The sequence below is a fragment of the Schistocerca piceifrons genome, chromosome 4 (assembly GCF_021461385.2).
Source record: "Schistocerca piceifrons isolate TAMUIC-IGC-003096 chromosome 4, iqSchPice1.1, whole genome shotgun sequence".
In the NCBI taxonomy this organism is placed as follows: Eukaryota; Metazoa; Arthropoda; class Insecta; order Orthoptera; family Acrididae; genus Schistocerca; species Schistocerca piceifrons.
In genome coordinates this window covers 573,272,604-573,296,519 of record NC_060141.1, presented here as the reverse complement: position 1 = coordinate 573,296,519, position 23,916 = coordinate 573,272,604, and the positions used below count along the sequence as shown (strand labels likewise).

The 23,916-nt window shown below is 43.2% G+C and overlaps 1 protein-coding gene across 1 annotated transcript in view; it reads right to left on the bottom strand.

Moving 5' to 3' along the window:
- LOC124796011 (FMRFamide receptor-like) overlaps positions 1-22,082 on the bottom strand; it is a 50,262-nt gene extending 28,180 nt beyond the window's left edge. The window contains exons 1-3 of the mRNA XM_047260093.1: positions 22,046-22,082; positions 21,556-21,734; positions 10,846-10,852 (exon numbers count right to left, since the gene is read on the bottom strand). Of these exons, the coding sequence (XP_047116049.1) occupies positions 10,846-10,852; positions 21,556-21,734; positions 22,046-22,082 (223 nt within the window). The remainder of the gene's footprint in view (positions 1-10,845; positions 10,853-21,555; positions 21,735-22,045) is intronic.
- Positions 22,083-23,916: the final 1,834 nt, after the last annotated feature.

The window sequence follows — 23,916 nt, the reverse complement described above, 5'->3', positions numbered from 1 at the left end:
AATACCCGTCTATCATCTGCATTTCTTTTTGTTGTAGCAATTTTAATGGCCAGTAGTGTATCTTATCTACGTTCTTCTACTGATCTCCTGGTGCTCCACCAGTTGATGGTGGCACTCAACCCAAATTTAGATGGAAAATGACCTTGAAAAGTTCTTTTTTATTTGCTGTCGAAATGACTGACATACGGTTCCAAAGCGCCTAATTACGCATCAATATCAACTAAAAGTAAGGTACCTTCTTTGCTTGCGCCTACACTAGATCACTAAAAGCAGAAGATTCCAACTGTGTCCACACAGATTTAACAGAGTAAAGTGGATCTTACTGATGGTGGTGATCCGTTCATTGTATAAGAACCCTATTGGATGAGAACGCTATTGAAGCTGGTGTACGGTGGTTGTATTACTGTGGGTTCTGCCATCACAATAATAAACGACAAGTACCTAACTCAAGTCACATGCAATCATTACATATCATTCCACTGCTCGACTGCTACTCGTGAAGTGAGGTATGTTCATGTTATGAGGAAAATATGTGAAACTTCCTGGCAGATTAAAACTGTGTGCCGGACCGAGACTCGAACTCGGGACCTTTGCCTTTCACGGGCAAGTGCTCTACCAACTGAGTTACCCAAGCACGACTCACGCCCCGTCCTCACAGCTTTACTTCTGCCAGTACCTCGTCGCCTACCTTCCAAACTTTACAGAAGCTGTCCTGAGAAGGTTCAGGAAAATATGTATTTTAAGCATGACCTTCCCAAAGAGTTTCCCATCCGTCAAAGGTATGGGGACTTTTCCCTATCTATCTCTCCTCTCCTTTTCTTTGTCACTAGATCTTACTGTCCCAGCAATATCTGCATGATTAGAGGAATGACAAACGGAAGAGTGAAGTGATTGGCTGTAGCATTTCTGAAGGAACTATAGCTGTTTTTTATTAGTTTTTTATTTTTTATAAGAACGAGGGTTTAATGTCCCATTGACGATGAGGTCATAGAGATGAAGCACAGCTTGAGATTGGGGAGGGGTGGGAAGGGAAATAGGCTGTGTCGCTTGCAAAAGAGCCATCCCGGATTCATCTTAAATGATTTAGGGGAACCAGGACTAACATAAATCTGAATGGTGGTGTAAGGAATTGAACCGCTGTCCCCCAAATGCAAATCCATTGCTTTATCACTGTGCCACGTCATTCGCTTCTTCGTATTAACCAGAAGTAATTTAGAAAATCCACAGAAATACCATTTAAAAAGGCGAAATGTGAATTTGAACTGCAACCCTTTAAAGCTACATCTCATTTGGCTTGCTAATTGTATTCCATTGCCATGTTTGCTACACAATCTCCATTAGTAGACATCTTCTGTTAAGAGATTCCTTCAGTCCCATTCAACCCACTGTCGAGTACAGACCTACTTCCTTGTGTGCACCGCGGCATTCGAAGAGTGTGAATAACAGCTTCACGTGACCTATTTACTTCTAGCGTAAGCGTCATAAGTAAATCACTAAACAGTGTTGATAGGTGGAATGGAAAACCGTGATTCAGCATTAGCTGAGAAACGACATGAACATGGACACGGGTGATCCATCTGACACTGGTCAGGTGGTAGTGTTACATTATCATTTTTACGGAAACAGTCCCGCAACATATGTAAAATCATAACGTAAAGTTCCTTCGATCGGAATAATTAATTAATACCGAGAAATTTGATGTATAAAAGTACTAATGATAAAGCTTACTTAACTGTTTGTTAACTTTCTATTCGAATTTGCATGCCTTATTTAAATAAGAGGACGTTGAAAACAGATTGGGATGAGGCGACAGAGTCGTGGAATCACTTAGGCCAACACCGCTGGAGAATATCTCGGAAGAGAGTACCAGGAGGTGTACGGTTAATGACTCTGCGGCGGCGGACAATCTTTTGTAGTGCCACTGCAGACAAACACAGATAAGATCCCCTATGGCGTAAGGTCTCCAGATGTGACCGCTTTTACAACCTAGAAGTGGAATGAAAAGGAACGCCATTTTTAGCGAAGTCCTAGAAGGCAGTATTGTGTACAAAACGTAGAAAGTTGTGTTTTCCGCGTAAAGTGCCAGATAGTACAGACGTTACTCGAAAATTGAAAGGGGACCTGCAGTTTTGGGATGTCCTGAAGGTATGAGATGCTGCTGGACGTTGACTTTACAAAAACAAATGTTTCTCCAAAATGAGAACTGCTGGGATTGGCTAATACGAATAAACTACGAGGTTACAAAGAGAAACTCGACTGTGCCAGTGAGGACCTACCTCAATGCCCACAGAGAGAGATGGAAAGAGACTGGGATGCCATTTTTCGGTATTAAACGGTACTACGTGCATTACCAGCTACAGAGTAGCCCAGGGAAGGGGAGAAGAGTTTTTTTAGGAACATTTTTACCTGACGGCGCCCGGAAGGTTTGTCCCAGCCAATCCGAAGAGAGCAAAGAGCGTAAATGCAGAAATATGAGTTTTCCTTTTAGTGAACAGTCGATACAAAATTACTTGTTTGGAGAGAGCGTTTAAAACTACTTCTTACTGGTTCTTCGGTGAGTGTCTTCACTGCCAGAGTCCACTGTCAGAGCTGGTGCGCCGAGATTCTACAGCTACTTAAGCCTTTACCTATAGTTTCCTATGGTGAGATTGACCATGACCACGACAGAAAGCGTAGAGACATTAAAACCGTTTTATGTAATTTCAAGCTTCACTTCGAAGACTTGCATTCAGAATGCATGACCAGCTCGCTTTCAGCTCTGACCACAGGTTCAACGTTTTCCCTTGTTTAGTACTATTTGCCTTTTCTACTAACATCATAACAATCAAATTACACCTTCACAATTGTCATTGTTTCATTTACGTGGTTATTAGAATCTTGCCCCATACCGTTTTATCGTTTGTGCCAAGGTTTTACTATAATAATTTTATCATTGCTTGTCGAATGTTTTCTTTAGCGGAATAAACTGAATTAATTTTGATTCTTGTTTTATTTAGTAAAAGTTTAAATCTTAGTTCATTATTTTGGAAGATGATTAATGAATGAATGTCAGACACAGGGCCCAATTCCCACACCTCCAAGCCGGCCGAAGTGGCCGTGCGGTTCTAGGCGCTGCAGTCTGGAACCGCGAGACCGCTACGGTCGCAGGTTCGAATCCTTCCTCGGGCATGGATGTGTGTGATGTCCTTAGGTTAGTTGGTTTTAACTAGTTCTAAGTTCTAGGGGACTAACGACCTCAGAAGTTGAGTCCCATAGTGCTCAGAGCCATTTGAACCACACCCCCAACTTTGAATCACGCGACCGTAAGCTAGCAGTAAAGGCTACTAATAGTAGAATAACAATAAGATCACGGAGGTACCTAACAAAGATTACATACATCCTGTGGCATTTTTGACCAATGCCGCTGCAAATCAGCGGTAAAGAGCATCTTCTTAAAGGACAGGAGACGGCATAATAGGAACCAAGGCAAGAATCCACTGAATACTGCGTCGCACAGGAGGCAAGAACCTAGATATTGTGTTTGTAGGAATCTGTAATTCTAACATTGGCACACTTCATCCTATGACCCCTCGGCAAGCCGCTGTACTGTGGAAGTGCTCTTATGAAGGAGGATATAATCAATGCATGAAGAAGTAGAGTTAGAATGGAAATGCGTTTGGGGTCAGCTGCAAATATTTAGAGAACCGTAGCTTTCCCTGATAATTACAATGATAATTACATGCACAGTCCCATGACTATAAAGCAAAGAGTCTTAGGAATGTTGACGTCTCACTGAGCGATGAATACATCAGGTAGAAAATAAATTGTTAAAATAAAATATCAAATATTAACAGTAACCAAAGAAAGTTAACATGAAGGGTCAGAACAGATTTCCCGACAGCCAGTTTGTGATTTAACTTTCAGATAACAAAGATTTCCAGAATTTGTCTATTTGTATAGGATAAAATGGCGGTGGACCTTATGTTCTCCCCCAGATTCAGTGCTTCAGTTGTTTACTATTTAATCATAAAATTTCACTCTCTGGTGACCAGCCCAAAATGCTTTAAGTGTTCAGGCCTGTAACTCTGCAGCCAGTGTAAGTCACTGGACGACAGGACGAATTGTGTTGTCTACTTTGTCAAGGAAAGGATTTATGAATGGACAGAAAATGCTCCGAACGTCAAATTTTCGTTGAAATAGGGCGTGAGCGTGTTTGCCAGGGACTTACTTGCCAGCCACCTCTCGGCGGATCGTTCATACTCTAGCGCACTGATGATGTTGTCACCAGCTGGTGGTACTGCAACGCAGAACTCATCTACGACACGTGCACCTCTTGTTGGTACTAATCAAAGGAAGGATCAGAACAGCCACACAACAGCTGAACACCAAATATGTAATGTACCACGGCCAAAGGTGCACTACACGCTTCTAAAAAAGTTTTGCATCACCCCGTTTCCCAGAACTCCTGAAGATAGACGTTGACTGTGGATGTTGTATCACAGAGACAGTCCCTTGACTCTTCAGAGATGCCACTAAACCCGCCCAAAGATGTAAACTACCATGCATGAGCAGCGCCTATTAGACGAAGGGGGTCCGACAGCTGATCAGTTGCAGTCATTCCACCAGGAATGAGGTACACGGCTCGTTTTGTCTGTTGTTCAACCATGTCTAGAGGGTCAATACCGCAGTTCGATCGCTTCCGCATTGTTACTTTGTGTCAGGAAGGGCTCTCAACAAGGGAAATGTCCAGGGGTCTCGGAGTGAACCAAAGCGATGTTATTCGGACATGGAGAAGATACAGAGAGACAGGAACTGTCGATGACATGCCTCGATCAGGCCGCCCAAGGGCTAATACTCCAGCGGATGGCCGCTACCTTCAGATTATGGGTCGGGAGGAGCCCTGACAGCAACGCCACTATGTTGAATAATGCTTTTCATGCAGCCACAGGACGTCGTATTACGACTCAAACTGTGCGCAATAGGCAGCATGATGCGCAACTTCACTCCCGACGTCCATGGGGAGATCCATCTTTGTAACCACGACACCATGCAGCACGGTGGAGATGGGCCCAACAACATGCCGAATGGACCGCTCAGGATTGGCTGCACATTCTCTTCGCCGATGAGTATCGCATATGCCTTCAACCAGACAATCATCGGAGACGTGTTTGGAGGCAATCTGGTCAGTCTGAACGCCTTAGACACACTGTCCAGCGAGTGCAGCAAGGTGGAGGTTCCCTGCTGTTTTGGGTTAGCATTACGTGGGGCCGACGTACGCCGCTGGTGGCCAGGGAAGGCGCCGTTACGGTAGGTGAATGCCGTCCTCCGACAGATAGTGCAACCATATCGGCAGCATATTGGCATTCATCTTCATGGACGACAATTCGCGCCCACATCGTGCACATCTTGTGAATGACTTCCTTCAGGACAACAACATCGCTCGACTAAAGTGGCCAGCACGTTCTCCGGACATGAACCCTAACGAACATGCCAGGGATAGATTGAAAAGGGCTTTTGACGGACGACGTGACTCACCACTAAGCCGAATCGCAATTGAGGGACAATCTGCACCAACAGTGCCTTGATGAACCTGTGGATAGTATGCCACGACGAATACAGGCATGCATCAATGCAAGAGGACGTGCTACTGGGTATTAGAGGTACCGGTGTGTACAGCAGTCTGGACCACCACCTGTGAAGGTCTCGCTGTATGGTGGTACAACATGCAATGTGTGGATTTCATGAGCAATAAAAAGGGCCTAAATGATGTTTATGTCGATCTCTATTCCAATTTTCTGTTCAGGTTCCGGAACTCTCGGAACCGAGGTGATGTAAAACTTTTTTTTTACGTGTGTATAATCGGACATAAGTCAACTGATTTCTTCCAAGTCACACAACTCCCTTGCCTTTACTTAGGTCTCTAGCTTAAATGCTACTACAGTAAGCAACCCATATTCATCGATGACAGCATAATTTCCACAAGCCGCAAGTTGTACGCCAGGAGTAACAGATCGATTACTGAGAAACAAATAAATGTTATTATAGGTTTCGTGGAACAAACAAGAGTAGGAGCATCAGTCTCTCTGTAGCGTATCAGGTATTTGCTTGGTAACGTACTGAATCATCACGCCGGTTATCAGTGTCATTCAAAAAGGTCGCTGGATTGCGCATTTAAAACAAGGAAAATTTGAAAACAACGAAACATCATAAGTACTTTTCTCAACAACTACAATGACTAGTTACGCTCTTCAATCGAATACCCGTTCTATTCTGCGTAATCCAGAGGCTTTTCAGTATAAACTTTCCCAGTAAAGTTATTTTGCAGTTGCTCTGAGTGAGACATGGTTAAAACCCAAAGACAACACCCACTTCCGAAGTTACGCGCTAACACGCCAGGATCGAGAAGTCGGCAAAGGTGCTGTAACTTTTTAATGAGCTCTCCGATTCCTTTCCAGCGACATCATATAAATATCCCTTCGACGGACATTTAGGCAACAGCCGATAAGGTAGCGACTCCAACTACAGAATTCTGCATCGCTTCGATGTGAAAGCCTCCTCGCTGTAGAGTCCATAGCAGTACTTGGGACAACATATTTAAGCAGCCTCCATCACCATATATAATCTGCGGAGACTTTTACAATCAAGCTTGAGGCTAAATCGTTGCTAATGCGAATTGAGTGACTGTGTTGCAGCCTATCGACAACAACAGCCTAATTATTCTAAATGATATATCACCTACAAGGACTCAACACCATATCGAAACATATCAGCTGTTGACATCACACTTTGTCCTGATGCCTCCAGTTTTTTCCGACAAATGATGCATCAAAACGGACTCACTAGTTCGTGACCACTTCCCACTTGAGGTAATGATCACGACTCATACAAACTGCACTCGAATACTTATCCCTTCTACTTCCTGGAACAGTGAACAAGCTGCTGGCCACAAAACGCATCGATACTACTGATTTTCAATACATTCACACAGACTTGAATCTTGTACAGTTTGTATCCACATGTGCATTAAATGGATAATTCCCTGCAAGTAATTGACTGAGATGCACTTCGTCTGCCACAACATAATGCGAACTCAGTGTTCAGCGGTTCTTTTCGTTGAGAAACGTTGTTAACAGTAATCGGCAAAGTCAGATACGTCGTATCTGGGTTCCACCCTGGCTTGAAGTGCCTTCAGATGTGTAGTTGCTAAATAATTTGATAATTACAGTATATTAAATTGCACTTGAGTGCGGTATTTGCATATTAAATAGAAGTATTAGGAGCTCTAGTTACAAAAATGTAAGGAGATTAGGCATAAGCATTTATTTTTGGGAACAAAAGTGTTTTGGATCAAGGTTATGCAGTGGACTATGATGAGAGAGCTGAGTACATCTTGTTTACTGAATGAGCCGTTGTCGGAGAAGCCGGCAGGGCACTGGGATCGGCTGGCCATCTCTCCCGGCAGCGGTTATGGAGTTGATGTGGTAGACCTCTCTCCTTGCGCGTGGTCAAACACCCGATTAGCGAACTTATATTCTTCTTATGTCCAGTCAAATTATTAGCTGATCCATCATTGAAGAGAACGTGGGACTGCGGCTGGTCATAAACGTGTATAAAGGAGGAATATTAACAGCTGTACTTTTTACAAAGTATATTAAGTATGCGACCGGTTTCGGCACTATATTAGTGTCATCAGCAGCCCATATGCAAACTGAACAGCTGTTGTTAGATGGCTGGTGCGCACACACAGTGTACGAGCCGTTCTAGGCGCTTCAGTCTGGAACCGCGCGACCGCTACGGTCGCAGGTTCGAATCCTGCCTCGGCATGGATGTGTGTGATGTCCTTAGGTTAATTAGGTTTAAATAGTTCTAAGTTCTAGGCGACTTATGACTTCAGATGTCGAGTCAAATAGTGCTCAGACCCGCACATAGTGTAAATAGAGACCAGTGAATATCATGGTACCTGTCCTAAGGCGCCGACGATGGCATACGGACCTGAAGATGACACTAATGTAGTGTCGAAACTGGTCACGTAATTAATATGTTTTATGAAAGTAAGGCTTTTGGTATACCATATTTCTACAAAAAAATCAAGTTATTGTTCAATATTCTAGTGAAATATTTCGTACTGCTCACAAATCTCACGATAGGTAAGGAAGACCACACGCAGGCTTTATTGTAGCTGGTATTCCTTCGCTGGGCAAGCTAAATATCGCCATTTAAGAATGGATTTCCTGTGTCCTGTCGACTCTTCCATTTTTACCTTCTCCGCTGCACCCGCTAACGTCTGAATCAGCCCACCTTGATGATGTGTGTCTAGATCGCCGATCGTCCCCACACTTGTAACAGCAGAGGACCATTAGTAGCAAGCGTTACTTCGCTTGGCAAACAGCATATACCTCTTCTTATCTTCAGTTTGACAACGTGTCTTAGTCGGAAACTACTCCCATACTCCTCACAGTAGATGGATCGCTCGCAGGGTGCCAAGAACTTTTACTTCATGATGTGCAGTATTGGCTGGAGTGTATCCGGGCATCCGGCGTTTGACCGTACATGGTCGGCCCCTGAAAAGTGCGGTGCAGCCGGACGCTATTCTCAGGTGGCTATTACGACTTTGGACGTGACGTCTGACCATGGCCACCATTATATTACAAAAAACAAGTTGTTGTTGTTGTTGTGGTCTTCAGTCCTGAGACTGGTTTGATGCAGCTCTCCATGCTACTCTATCCTGTGCAAGCTTCTTCACCTCCGAGTAACTACTGCATCCTAATCCTTCTGAATCTGCTTAGTGTATTCATCTCTTGGTCTCCCTCTACGATTTTTACCATCCAGCTTCCCTCCAATACTAAATTGGTGATGCTTGATGCTTCAGAACGTGTCCTACCAACCGATCCCTTCTTCTAGTCAAGTTGCGCCACAAACTCCTCTTCTCCCCAATTCTATTCAATACCTCCTCATTAGTTATGTGATCTACCCATCTAATCTTCAGCATTCTTCTGTAGCACCACAATTCGAAAGCTTCTATTCTCTTCTTGTCTAATCTATTTATTGCCCATGTTTCACTTCCGTACATGGCTACACTCCATACAAATACTTTCAGAAACGACTTCCTGACACTTAAATCAAAACTCGATGTTAACAAATTTCTCTTCTTAAGAAACGCTTTCCTTGCCATTGCCAGTCTACATTTTATATCCTCTCTACTTCGACCATCATCAGTTATTTTGCTCCCCAAATAGCAAAACTCCTTACTACTTTAAGCGTCTCATTTCCAAATCTAATTCCCTCAGCATCACCCGACTTAATTCGAGTACATTCCATTATCCTCATTTTGCTTTTGTTGATGTTCATCTTATATCCTCCTTTCAAGACACTGTCCATTCCATTCAACAGATCTTCCAAGTCCTTTGCTGTCTCTGACAGAATTACAATGTCATCGGCGAACCTCAAAGTTTTTATTTCCTCTCCATCGATTTTAATACCTACTCCGAACTTTTCTTTTGTTTCCTTTACTGCTTGCTCAATATACAGATTGAATAGCATCGGGGAGAGGCTACAACCCTGTCTCACTCCCTTACCAACCACTGCTTCCCTTTCATGTCCCTCGACTCTGATAACTGCCATCTGCTTTCTGTACAAATTGTAAATAGCCTTTCGCTCCCTGTATTTTACCCCGGCCACCTTCAGTATTGGAAAGAGAGTATTCCAGTCAACATTGCCAAACCTTTCTCTAAATCTACAAACGCCAGAAACGTAGGTTTGCCTTTCCTTAATCTTTCTTCTAAGATAAGTCGTAGGGTCAGTATTGCCTCACGTGTTCCAACATTTCTACGGAATCCAAACTGATCTTCCCCGAGGTCGGCTTCTACCAGATTTTCCATTCGTCTGCAAAGAATTCGCGTTAGTATTTTGCAGCTGTGACTTATTAAATTGATAGTTCAGTAATTTTCACGTCTCTCAACACCTGCTTTCTTTGGGATTGGAATTATTATATTCTTCTTGAAGTCTGAGGGAATTTCGCCTGTCTCATACATCTTGCTCACCAGATGGTAGAGTTTTGTCAGGACTGGCATTCCCAAGGCTGTCAGTAGTTCTAATGGAATGTTGTCTTCTCCCGCGGCCTATTTTCGACTCAGATCTTTCAGTGCTTTGTCAAACTCTTCACGCAGTATCATATCTCCCATTTCATCTTCATCTATGTCCTCTTCCATTTCCATAATATTGTCCTCAAGTACATCGCCCTTGTATAGACCCTCTATATACTCCTTCCACCTTTCTGCTTTCCCTTCTTTGCTTAGAACTGGGTTTCCATCTGAGCCCTTGATATTTATGCAAGTGTTTCTCTTTTCTCCAAAGGTCTCTTTAATTTTCCTGTGGGCAGTATCTATCTTACCCCTCGTGAGATAAGCCTCTACATCCTTACATTTGTCCTCTAGCCATCCCTGCTTAGCTATTTTGCACTTCCTATCGATCTCATTTTTGAGACGTTTGTATTCCTTTTTGCCTGCTTGATTCACTGCATTTTTATATTTTCTCCTTTCATCAATTAAATTCAATATTTCTTCTGTTAATCAAGGATTTCTACTAGCCCTCGTCTTTTTCCTACTTGATCCTCTGCTGCCTTCACTACTTCATCCCTCAGAGCTACCCATTCTTCTTCTACTGTATTTTTTCCCCCATTCCTGTCAATTTTTCCCTTATACTCTCCCTGAAACTCTGTACACCCTCTGGTTCTTTCAGTTTATCCAGGTCCCATCTCCTTACATTCCCACCTTTTTGCAGTTTCTTCAGTTTTAATCTGCACTTGATAAGCAATAGATTGTGGTCAGAGCCCACATCTGCCCCTGGAAATGTCTTACAATTTAAAACCTGGTTCCTAAATCTCTGTCTTACCATTATATAATCTATCTGAAACCTTCTGTATCTCCAGTGATCTTCCATATATACAACCTTCTTTTATGATTCTTGAACCAAGTGTTAGCTATGATTAAGTTGTGCTCTGTGCAAAATTCTACCAGGCGGCTTCCTCTTTCATTTCTTAGCCCCAATCCATATTCACCTACTACGTTTCGTTCTCTTCCTATTTCTGCTGTCAAATTCCAGTCACTCATAATTATTAAATTTTCGTCTCCCTTCACTACCTGAATAATTTCTTTTATCTCATCATACATTTCATGACTTTCTTCATCATCTGCAGAGCTAGTTGACTTGAACTACTGTAGTAGGCGTGGGCTTCATGTCTATCTTGGCCACAATAATGCGTTCACTATGCTGGCCGGCCGGTGTGGCCGTGCGGTTAAAGGCGCTTCAGTCTGGAACCGCGTGACCGCTACGGTCGCAGGTTCGAATCCTGCCTCGGGCATGGATGTGTGTGATGTCCTTAGGTTAGTTAGGTTTAATTAGTTCTAAGTTCTAGGCGACTGATGACCTCAGAAGTTAAGTCGCATAGTGCCCAGAGCCATTTGAACCACTATGCTGTTTGTAGTAGCTTACCCGCACTCCTATTTTTTTATTCGTTATTAAACCTACGCCTGCATTACCCATATTTGATTTTGTATTTATAACCCTGTATTCACCTGACCAAAAGTATTGTTCCTCCTGCCACCGAGCTTCACTAATTCCCATTATATCTAACTTTAATCTATCCATTTCCATTTTTAAATTTTCTAACCTACCTGCCCGATTAAGGGATCTGACATTCCAGACTCTGATACGTAGAACGCCAGTTTTCTTTCTCCTGATAACGACGTCCTCTTGAGTAGTCCCCGTCCGGAGATCCGAATGGGGGACTATTTTACCTCCGGAATATTTTACCCAAGAGGACGCCATCATCATTTAGTCATAAAATATAGCTGTATGCCCTCGGGAAAAATTACGGCCGTAGTTTCCCCTTGCTTTCAGCCGTTCGCAGTACCAGCACAGCAAGACCGTTTTGGTTAGTGTTACAAGGCCAGATCTGTCAATCATCCAGACTGTTGCCCCTGCAACTACTCAAAAGGCTGCTGCCCCTCTTCAGGAACCACATGTTTGTCTGGCTCTCAACAGATACCCCTCCGTTGTGGCTGCACCTACGGTACGGCTATCTGTATCGTTGAGGCACGCAAGCCTCCCCTCCAACGGCAAGGTCCATGGTTCACGGGAAAAAAGTGGCAACATTAATAAGGGCTTAAACCACCCAGAATTCACCTTAAAATAACTAAAACTGCCTTAAAACAGCAGACCAATGACCCTAACGGGAACTAAAAACTGAAAAAAACGAGAGTTCGGGGAAACATAGGGACGTTTGCAAGACAACAACCATCTGCACGAACAGTTCGACGACGTTTACAGCAGCATGGACTATCAGCTCGGAGACCATGGCTGCGGTTACCCTTGACGCTGCATCACAGGAGGGCCTGCAATGGTGTACTCAACGGCGGACCTAGGTGCACGAATGGCAAAACGTCATTTTTTCGGATGAATCCAGGTTCTGTTTACAGCATCATGATGGTCGCATCCGCGTTTGGCGACATCGCGGTGAACGCATATTGGAAGCGTGTATTCGTCTTCGCCATACTGGTATATGACCCGGCGTGATGGTATGGGGTGCAATTGGTTACACGTCTCGGTCACCTCTTGTTCGCATTGACGGCACTTTGAACACTGGTCGTCACATTTTAGATGTGTTACGACCCGTGGCTCTATCCTTCATTCGATCCCTGCGAAACCCTACATTTCAGCAGGATAATGCACGACCGCATGTTACAGGACCTGTACGGGCATTTCTGGATACAGAAAATGTTCTACTGTTGCCCTGGCCAGCACATTCTCCAGATCTCTAACCAATTGAAAACATCTGGTCAATGGTGGCCGAGCAACTGGCTCCTCCCAAAACACGTGGTTCTGTGTCATAGAATGTTCCGGGGTAGAAGTTTACAGGCAACTCTAATTATCTTCCCACCATGACACTTGTAACATTATTGAGGGGACTCTGACGGCACTACGGTATGTCACGGACAGCGTGGGTACTCCTGTATTACCTCTCTTGCGACAGTATCGTGGTGCCATTTTGCAACTGGACAATGGCCGTCCGCACATGGCACGTATCTCTAAAAACTGTCTGCGTGATGTTGATGTACCCCCGTGGCCAACAAATTTCTCATATCTGTCCGCAACATTTGTTCGAGCACCGAGGGAATCGGCACTCTCCCGTTGCTAGTATCCAGAATATCAAGGACCATGTACAACGGTTGTGGACCAGCTTGCCTCTGGCGAGGATTGATCAATTTTATGACACGTTTACCTACCGAATAAGTGCAAGCTACCAGGCCAGAGAGGGAGCAACGTCGTACTGATAAATGGGCTCATACTGCCAACTTATTTATAAATTTGACTCGATTTTGTAATCACAGAAATAACATCCACGACTCAATCCATGAATTTTCATATCGCTTCCTCCACTTCTCCTGTATGACTAACGTTTTTGTCAGGCAGTATGATATTTCAAGAGGAAAAACTGTCTGAAACTACTGTGTCATTAGAGTGATTTTATATCACTGCACGTAATAACAGAACTCGTGTTCGGGTCATGAAAGTGAATTCTAGTTGACTTTAGTTGCTGGCTTGTGCTCCAATTCTTTTCATTTTACTGCTGTAGGGTGTTGAAAAAATCATGAAATACCCATCAGTGTTCGTAGAGAAAGAGACTCCATGGAATTTCAAAATTACACAAATTAGGCTATGCCATTTTTTCAGAATTTTGATACAGTTACACACGATCAATCTATGTGTCAAACAGTTTGAAACTTGATAACCATATTCTAACATGAACATAATCTGTATTACGTAGAACATTACACTAAGACACCAAGAGAAGAGCAAGGCTTAATGTTCTGCTGGCGAGGTAGCATATGAGATGAAGTACTTAGATTAGATATCAGTGGGTCAGAAAACTGGTCCTGGTATTGCTTAAGGATTCATCAGCACATCCCCTGAACTTATTTAGGGAAAATCTAAATTAGTGTGGTCGGATGGAATCTGCACTCCTCGCTCCCAAATGTGATCCCAGTGTTTTAGCCACTGCACTTCCTCACTCGGTCGTACCACAAGAGTCCAAAACATCACAGTCGATACAGAGATGGTCTGTTCAAAATGTTGTAGGGACCGATGACCTCAGCAGTTTGGTCCCATAAGACCTAACCACAAATTTCCAAATTTTCAAAATGCTGCACTTAGTGTGATATAATACGCATCTTCGGTCTTGACGAACAGCACTGCATCGCTGAAGATGCTGGATAAGACGAGAAAGTGCAAGGAATCTCTGGCACTATTAACCATCTATCTCTGGCTCGCTGATGTCTGCACTTGTCATGCAGGCATGGCTGTCAGTGGATCTACGGATTCACGACCCATGAGTTCTGAAGAATAACAGCGGTTCCAGCTTGATGCACTGTTCGAGACCAGAGCTTACAGAGCGTGTGCCACCAACAGGGGAAGGAAAGACAGCACCTCAGCGAGACCAGAAGCGCCAAGCAGCGGAAAGGACCATAGTTGTAAACGGTGGATGACACTCCACGTACCAAGCAGCTTGAAAATCGATGTGAACACCTGCCAGACTGCTACGTTTTCAGAGTTCGACGGCGGGTACTGCAGTGCTCCGGATGTACTACGATTGACGAATTGCTCTTCGTTGTTGCGTTGTTGTGGTCTTCAGTCCTGGTTTGATGCAGCTCTCCATGCTACCCTACCCTGTGCAAGCTTCTTCATCTCCCGGTACTTACTGCAACCTACATCCTTCTGGATCTGCTTAGTGTATTCATCTCTTGGTCTCCCTGTACGATTTTTACCCTCCACGCTGCCCTCCAATACTAAATTGGTGATCCCTTGCTGCCTCAGAATATGCCCAACCAACCGGAATTTGTCAAGTTGTGCCACAAACTCCTCTTCTCCCAAATTCTATTCAATACCTCGTCCTTAGTTATGTGATCTACGCATCTAATCTTCAGCATTCTTCTGTAGCACAACATTTCGAAAGCTTCTATTCTCTTCTTGTCCAAACTATTTATCGTCCATGTTTCGCTTCCATACATGGCTACACTCCATACAAATACTTTCAGAAACGACTTCCTGACCCCTAAATCTATACTCGACGTTAACAAATTTCTCTTCTTCAGAAACGTTTTCCTTGCCATTTTATATCTTCTCTACTTCGACCTTTATCAGTTATTTTGCTCCCCAAACAGCAAAACTCCTTTACTACTTTAAGTGTGTCATTTCCTAATCTAATTCCCTCAGCATCATCTGACTTAATTCGACTACATCCCATTATCCTCGTTTTGCTTTTGTTGATGTTCATCTTATATCCTCCTTTCAAGACACTATCCATTACGTTCAACTGCTCTTCCAATACCTTTGTTGTCTCTGACAGAATTACAATGTCATCGGCGAACCTCACAGTTTTTATTTCTTCTCCATGGATTTTAATACCTACTCAGAATTTTTCTTTCGTTTCCTTCACTGCTTGCTCGATATACAGATTCAATAACATCGGGGAGAGGCTACAACCCTATCTCACCCCCTTCCCAACCACTGCTTCCCTTTCATGCCCCTCGACTTTTATAACTGCCATCTGGTTTCTGTACAATTTGTAAATACCCTTTCGCTCCCTGTATTTTACCCCGGGCACCTTCAGAATTTGAAAGAGAGTATTCCAGTCAATATTGCCAAAAGCTCCCTCTAAGTCTACAAATGCTAGAAACGGAGGTTTGCTTCTCCTTAATCTTTCTTCTAAGATAAGTCGTAGGGTCAGTATTGCCTCACGTGTTCCAATATATCTACGGAATTCAAACTGATCTTCCCCTAGGTCCACTTCTACCAGTTTTTTCATTCGTCTGTAAAGAATTCGTGTTAGTATTTTGCAGCTGTGACTTATTAAACTGATAGTTCGGTAATTTTCACAACTATCAACACCTGCTTTCTTTGGGATTGGAATTATTATATTCTTCTTGAAGTCTGAGGGTATTTCGCTTGTCTCATACATTTTGCTCACCAGATGGTAGAGTTTTGTAAAGACTGGCTCTCCCAAGGCTGTCAGTAGTTCTAATGGAATGTTGTCTTCTCCCGAGGCCTATTTTCGACTCAGGTATTTCAGTGCTCTGTCAAACTCTTCACGCAGTATCATATCTCCAATTTCATCTTCATCTATGTCCTCTTCCATTTCCATAATATTGTCCTCAAGTACATCGCCCTTGTATAGCCCTCTATATACTCCTTCCACCTTTCTGCTTTCCCTTCTTTGCTTAGAACTTGGTTTCCAGCTGAGCTCTTGATATTCATACAAGTGTTTCTCTTTTCTCCAAAGGTCTCTTTAATTTTCCTGTAGGCAGTATCTACCTTACCCCTAGTGAGATAAGCCTCTACATCCTTACATTTGTCCTCTAGCCATCCCTGCTTAGCCATTTTGCACTTCCTGTCCATCTCATTTTTAAGACGTTTGTATTCCTTTTTGTCTGCTTCATTTACTGCATTTTTATATTTTCTCCTTTCATCAATTAAATTCAATATTTCTTCTGTTACCCAAGGATTTCTAATAGCTCTCGTCTTTTTACCTACTTGATCCCCTGCTGCCTTCACTACTTCATCCCTCAGAGCTACCCATTCTTCTTCTACTGTATTTTTCCCCCATTCCTGTCAATTTTTCCCTTATGCTCTCCCTGAAACTCTGTACAACCTCTGGTTCTTTCAGTTTATCCAGGTCCCATCTCCTTACATTCCCACCTTTTTTCAGTTTCTTCAGTTTTATTCTACAGTTCATAACCAATAGATTGTGGTCAGAGTTCACATCTGCCCCTGGAAATGTCTTACAATTTAAAACCTGGTTCGTAAATCTCTGTCTTACCATTATATAATCTATCTGATACCTTCTAGTATCTCCAGGATTCTTCCATGTATACAACCTTCTTTCGTGATTCTTGAACCAAGTGTTAGCTATGATTAAGTTATGCTCTGTGCAAAATTCTACCAAGCGGCTTCCTCTTTCATTTCTTACCCCCAATCGATATTCACCTCCTATGTTCCCTTCTCTCCCTTTTCCTATTCTCGAATTCCAGTCACCCATGACTATTATATTTTCGTCTTACTTCACTACCTGAATTATTTCTTTTATCTCATCATCATGTGCAAATAATGCCATAACAGACTCATGAACTGAATAATTTTTTATATTTTGAAACTGTTATTGGTAGCATATTTTTTTATTTAGTACATTATTATTATTGTTTTAAATTACGTACTTCCTTGGTTATCGCTTTACCCCCTACCCTAGAACTCATTTTTATTTTCTTCTTCCCGCAATATTTCCCCGTTTACTAAATTACTTTCTTTTCGTTCCAATCGTACGAATACTTCAACTATGTAATGCAATACTCGGTTTTGAGGTTGTACAATCTATTAGTCATAAAAGAAGATAGAGGATATGTTAACTTTCTACGGATTGTAACAATAATAATAATAATAACTGTGAGCAATAGACACAAAGATGGAAATAGAGTCCAATGTAGATTACAGACCCATATCGGAGAGCGCGAAAGGTAACAGATGTAATGAGAAAAATGACTTAAATCCTATGGACACATATGCAAGACGAATAACGACAGAATAACAAAACAAATCTTTGACAACTAAACGATTACAAATCTATAAAAAAAATGGCTGAGAGAAGTAATAAGAGGTGTGTGGGAGCCGACATGGACACAATAAGAAAGAGAACATTTTTTAAGGAAGTAACAGGAAAGCGAGGCTGTCAGGAGAGGGAAAATTCAAGAACGGAAGAAAGTGGACACAAGAAGAGAAAGAGAAACATTCTAGAAGTGGAAGAAGTGTGGGTCCAAAGAAGCTGCATTTGCAAACAAAGAAGCAGAAACAAATTCAAGAACGGAAGAAAGTGGACAGACGAAGAGAAAGAGAAACATTCTAGAAGATGAAAGAAGTGTGGGTCCAAAGAAGCTGCATTTGCAAACAAAGAATCAGAAACAATGTTACTTTTCCGTACCCTCAAAAAGGATTATTTGAAATAAGAGATAAAAATTGCGAAACACAGCTTATAGTAGCTTCTAATGTGCCGGTCGTGAGGAAACAAATGCATACAAAAAAACAAAAAAAAAAAAAAAAAACTGAAATGTCAAAGAAATTCTAACTTTAGCAATCAGTTCCGAGGAGCAATGTTTACATACCGCAAAACACGTAACTTTGACGATGAGGGTTTGGTCTGCATTCTATTAGTGAACAAATTTAACAAAGTAAACGGTAATGTAACGCAAAACATGAATTACTTTCTTCCAATAAGGCTTTATGGTGTAAAATTGTTCGGTGTTTGATTTGTTTTTGCGTATTTCCACAGTACTGAATATGAGCTCCGAACACGAACGAACGGATCGAGACCTCTTAGCGCAAAGTGGCTAAGGAGTTGAGTTGTTGACATTCGGACAGGCAATCTGTCACCTACAAAAGCGGCGACCAAGTTCCAAGAGGCGCGAGAGGTCAGTGACCTTCAAGTGTTTAGTGGGTAGACGCTGATGAAGAGACTGGTTCACCAGTCAACAAGATTATCACCTTCATCACAGCAAGGAAGAATAGAGCAACGGTACTGTTGCGATGTAAGACTGTTCACTTCAGAGACTGAGAGTTCTCATCTAGAAGGCACACGAGCTCTGCTGTACTGGGCTATCTATTATATGTATGTTACGTATCCCACAGGGCTGGATTAGACCCATTCCTACATCACTTCTTCGCTATGAGATACAGGAGCCACCGTCCCACATACGGATACTTTTTTTTTTTTTAAAATAATTCTTTATTCAACATTAATTTTTATACAAAGGAACCCACCACCTTAGATACGGATACTTTGCTCAGCACACGTTACGAGAGCCGAGATTAGAATAGTTACAGGAACACGCTCGAAACATAAAAAGATGGTATGAATTTGAGTCGCGGTACACGTTGTGAGGGAAGGTTAGCAGCCCTGCAGCCAGGCGAACGCGCGTCTACGAAGCTTTCACTAAGTTAAGCGATTAATATTGAAATAAGAACTAATTTAGTTAATATTACATTTTAGACTAGTGCATTTACTTCTTATCTAATCTATTGAAGGTTTCGCTTTTCTAAATGTAATTACATCGAAAAGGAAGTATTTCGTAAAGGCCAGCAGTCGCGAGTTTGTTTACATACTTAGGCGCAGATTTCGTACGAGCGTAGATATTTGTTTTTGACTAGACTTAGCGCGCTTCAAAATTAAATTAATTCATGTCTCTCATCCGGAATTTGTGTAGCTAATTAAAAGTTTCTGAAGCAAGTTTATAAGTTTGTTTACATTAGTGTTTAGTTACGTATTAGTACAGGTTACGAAACTATTGTGTTGTTGAAGTTATTTTCTGCTTTTGTGTTACATTTTACTATCAAACCATGTGTGACAAGTGTGGTGGTTGCCGTAGAAGTTTGAAATTTCATTAGTATCTTCTTTAAGCCATTTAATGACGTCGGACCTCTCTTCAGACATTTCCGTCGGCGATATTGTCTCAATGCAGCACTGTAATTTTGGCAGTCACATAAAACAGGTTCCCTAACAGCGCACAGTGACTACTCGATAGTCACACTGTTCACTCACGTTATGGTTTGTCAAATGGCAGCGAGGAGACGGCTATGGGCGAGAGGTTCTAGGCGCTTCAGTCCGGAACCGCGCTGCTGATACGGTCGCAGGTTCGAACCCTGCCTCGGGCTTGGATGAGTGGGATGTTCTTAGGTTATTTAGGTTTAAGTAGTTCTAAGTCTAGGGGACTGATGACCTCAGATGTTAAATCCCGTAGTGGTTAGAGCCATTTGAACCATTTGAAATGACAGCGTGGATGTCATACCGTCATACAAATACTGTACAGCCCCAGATTTGCACCTGGTGGCGACAATTGGAACTAATTCAAGTGTAAATCGGTTCCGTATTGACGCTTTAGTACATGTGCCATGTTTCGCTGCGCTATGATAATTACAGTCCACACGGGACCTCCGTTAGTACCTGCACTTTAATTATAACCGACTGGTATATTATTTTTCTCGTTTAGTCTCCTGGAAGCGGTTTAAACCTGCAACAAGACAGTGGAGCGTTCGATTTTTCTCTGGGTGGGAAAGATTTGACGAATATTCCACGGAGACGAATATGCTTGCGTGTCCTCAGAAGTCACAGACGTCACAGGCGTCAGTCTTACGAGCGCATCTAGGAAGACGCGCGTACCTTGGACCCAGCTCTGACCAGTCTGCGCGAGTTGAGGACTGTCGTTGAATGGCCAAGGATCAGGATGGATTACCACTGCTTTCGGTGTGTCGTATCACCATCAGAGCATCATGTTACTAAGCGAGTGAGTGGTTCCAAATATGTGCACAACATATAAAAGATTACTCGGCCGCACCATACATCAATTTAATATCGTCTAACACCGCCTCTGACATCGACAATGGCCTCAGCTCGAAATAGCAAGGCAAGGCAAGGCAAGCTATGTAGGCCAAACTGGTAGGTCCTTTAAAGTACTTCACAAAGAACATAGCGATGCTTTCCGGCTTAATAATTTCGATAAGTCAGCTGTAGCCACGCATATTTGGGAAACGGGACACCCCATGTTGGGAATAGATCAGGATCTCCTTATTTTACATAGACAGGACAAAGACAAAAAGCTGGATCTACTAGAACAGCTGGAAATTACGATACATAGCGTGGATAATCAGAACACACTGAATGAACAGCTAACAGGTGATACAAATAACTTTTTCAAACATTTCACTGGTTTCTTTTAGTAACTACATTTTTAGCAATTGGCAGGATACCATCATTTCATGAGGTCCTTGGAACATGTATACGTTATCTGTTTGTGTAGACATCTCTGTGACTTCCTTGTTTACTTGCGCGTGAGCTCACTCGCGCTTCAGTGTCGTGTTTGGCTACGTGGTGTGTGGTATCAACAAAGACGCACGGGCGGTTTACGACGATAGAGGAGAGAGCCATGTGGTTAGATGTTGAACACCACAGGCGACACCATTTTAGAGTTTTTTTATATTTTGACGACTATGTGGAGATGCACCTTGGAAGACACGACTGCAACAAGGGAGGTAGCCAGGATGTTTTAATTTTATTATCAATTTTATTGTGCCTGGTGCATGTTCCACTGTAGCGAGTTTTAACAGGGTCTTTTACTTTTTATTATTCTGATGATGGAAGCTTGACTTCCGAAACGCGTCAATCTTAGTGTTTTACGCTATAAAGAAGTGGTTGAGCCGATATATTTTTTAACATTGCCTCCAATGAGGTAACGCAGAGTTTTGTGTTGTACTAGGGTCATGCGACGAGAAGACAGAGGTCGCAGAAGAGAGGGGAACGAGAGAAGAGGAAAGTGCTCCGTGCACATGCTCATCACGAGTAGTGAACTGTTTCCCGCAAGACATTACACCTCTCATTGTTAGTGTGGTGAGTGGGTCAGTGTTGGTAGTTGAGGCCGTAGCGTCGGCGCCAGCGTTGACTCTTCCAAGCGGCCGCGCGGACGCTGCAGCTGCGTGCAGTACCTGCGTGATGCGCCACTCGTAGGGCGTGGTGGCGGTGGCCAGCAGGCAGGCGACGACGACGAGCAGCGTGACTCTGCGGGCGCGCGCCTCCGTGCACAGCACCTTGCCGCGCAGCGGGTGGCACACCGCGATGTAACGCTCCACCGTGAACGACACCGTCAGCCAGATGGACGAGCTGCCTGCAACACGCACCCAGCACCACACCGTCACTCACATCTATCTCTCACCTCCTACATGCATCAGTGCCGGCCGGTGTGGCCGTGCGGTTCTAGGCGCTTCAGTCTGGAACCACGTGACCGCTACGGTCGCAGATTCGAATCCTGCCTAGGGCATGGATGTGTGAGATGTCCTTAGGTTAGTTAGGTTTAAGTAGTTCTAAGTTCTAGAGGACTGATGACCTCAGATGTTGAGTCCCATAGTGCTCAGAGCCATTTAAACCATTTTGAACATGCATCAGCTGCCTATCAACCACAGTCATGTACTATCTCACCTCCTATATGCATCAGCTGCCCACCAATCACAGTCATATACTATCAGACGGAAAATATACGGACACCAACCAGTGGACATTAATGTGGAGCGTGCTCACCCTTCGCCTTTATGACGGCTTCAGTTCTGCTGGGGACACTTCCAATAAGGTGTCTGAATGTCTCTTGAGGAACGGAAGGTTCCAAATGATTGGAAAACAGCACAGGTAGTCCCAGTTTTCAAGAAGGGTTGTCGAGCAGATGCGCAAAACTATAGCCCTATATCTCTGACGTCGATCTGTTGTAGAATTTTAGAACATGTTTTTTGCTCGCGTATAATGTCATTCCTGGAAACCCAGAATCTACTCTGTAGCAATCAACACGGATTCCGGAAACAGCGATCGTGTGAGACCCAACTCGCTTTATTTGTTCATGAAACCCAGAAAATAGCAGATACAGGCTCCCAGGTAGATGCCATTTTCCTTGACTTCCGGAAGGCTTACGATACAGTTCCGCACTGTCGCCTGATAAACAAAATAAGAGCCTCCGGAACATCAGACCAGCTGTGTGGCTGGATTGAAGAGTTTTTAGCAAACAGAATTCAGCATGTTGTTCTCAATGGAGAGACGTCTAGAGACATTAAAGTAACCTCTGGCGTACCACAGGGGATAAATGACCTAGTAGATAGTGTCGGAAGTTCCATGCGGCTTTTCGCGGATGATGCTGTAGTATACAGAGAAGTTGTAGAGCTAGAAAACTGCAGCGAAATGCAGGAAGATCTGCAGCGGATAGGCACTTGGTGCAGGTAGTGGCAACTGACCCGTAACATAGACAAATGTAATGTATTGCGAATACATAGAAAGAAGGATCCTTTATTGTATGATTATATGATAGCGGAACAAACACTGGTAGCAGTTACTTCTGTAAAATATCTGAGAGTATGCGTACGGAACGATTTGAAGTGGAATGATCATATAAAATTAATTGTTGGTAAGGCGGATGCGAGGTTGAGATTCATTGGGAAAGTGCTTAGAAAATGTAGCCCATCAACAAAGGAGGTGGCTTACAAAACACTCGTTCGACCTATACTTGAGTATTGCTCATCAGTATGGGATCCGTACCAGGTCGGGTTGACAGAGGAGATAGAGAAGATCCAAAGAAGAGCGGCGCGTTTCGTCACAGGGTTATTTGGTAAGCGTGATAGCGTACGGAGATGTTTAGCAAACTCAAGTGGCAGACTCTTCAAGAGAGGCGCTCTGCATCGCGGTGTAGCTTGCTGTCCAGGTTTCGAGAAGGTTCGTTTGTGGATGAGGTATCGAATATATTGCTTCCCCCTACTTATACCTCCCGAGGAGATCACGAATGTAAAATTAGAGAGACTCGAGCGCGTGCGGAGGCTTTCCGGCAGTCGTTCTTCCCCCGAACCATACGCGAGTGGAACAGGAATGGGAGGTAATGACAGTGGCACGTAAAGTGCCCTCCGCCACACACCGTTGGGTGGCTTGCGGAGTATAAATGTAGATGTAGATACCAGTCGATTCTTGCTCAAGAGCCTAAACCAGAGTAGGAAGTGATGTTAGATACTGGGTCTGGAGCGATATCGACGTTCTAACCGATTCCAAAGGTTGTCTGTTGGATTCAGCTAGGGACTTTGGGCAAGCTATTCAATTACAGGAATGAATATTGTCCACAAACATTTCCCTCACGGATGCTGCTTTATGATAGAATATATTGTCATGCTGATAGAAACAACTATCATTTTCGAACTGGTCCTCTAATGTATGCAGCACACAATGCTGTAAACTGCGTTCATACCCTCCTGTAGTTAGCGTTTCCTTCAGCGCAATACAGTACAGTAACACCAATCCATCCATAGTTCCTTACTGTCACTATA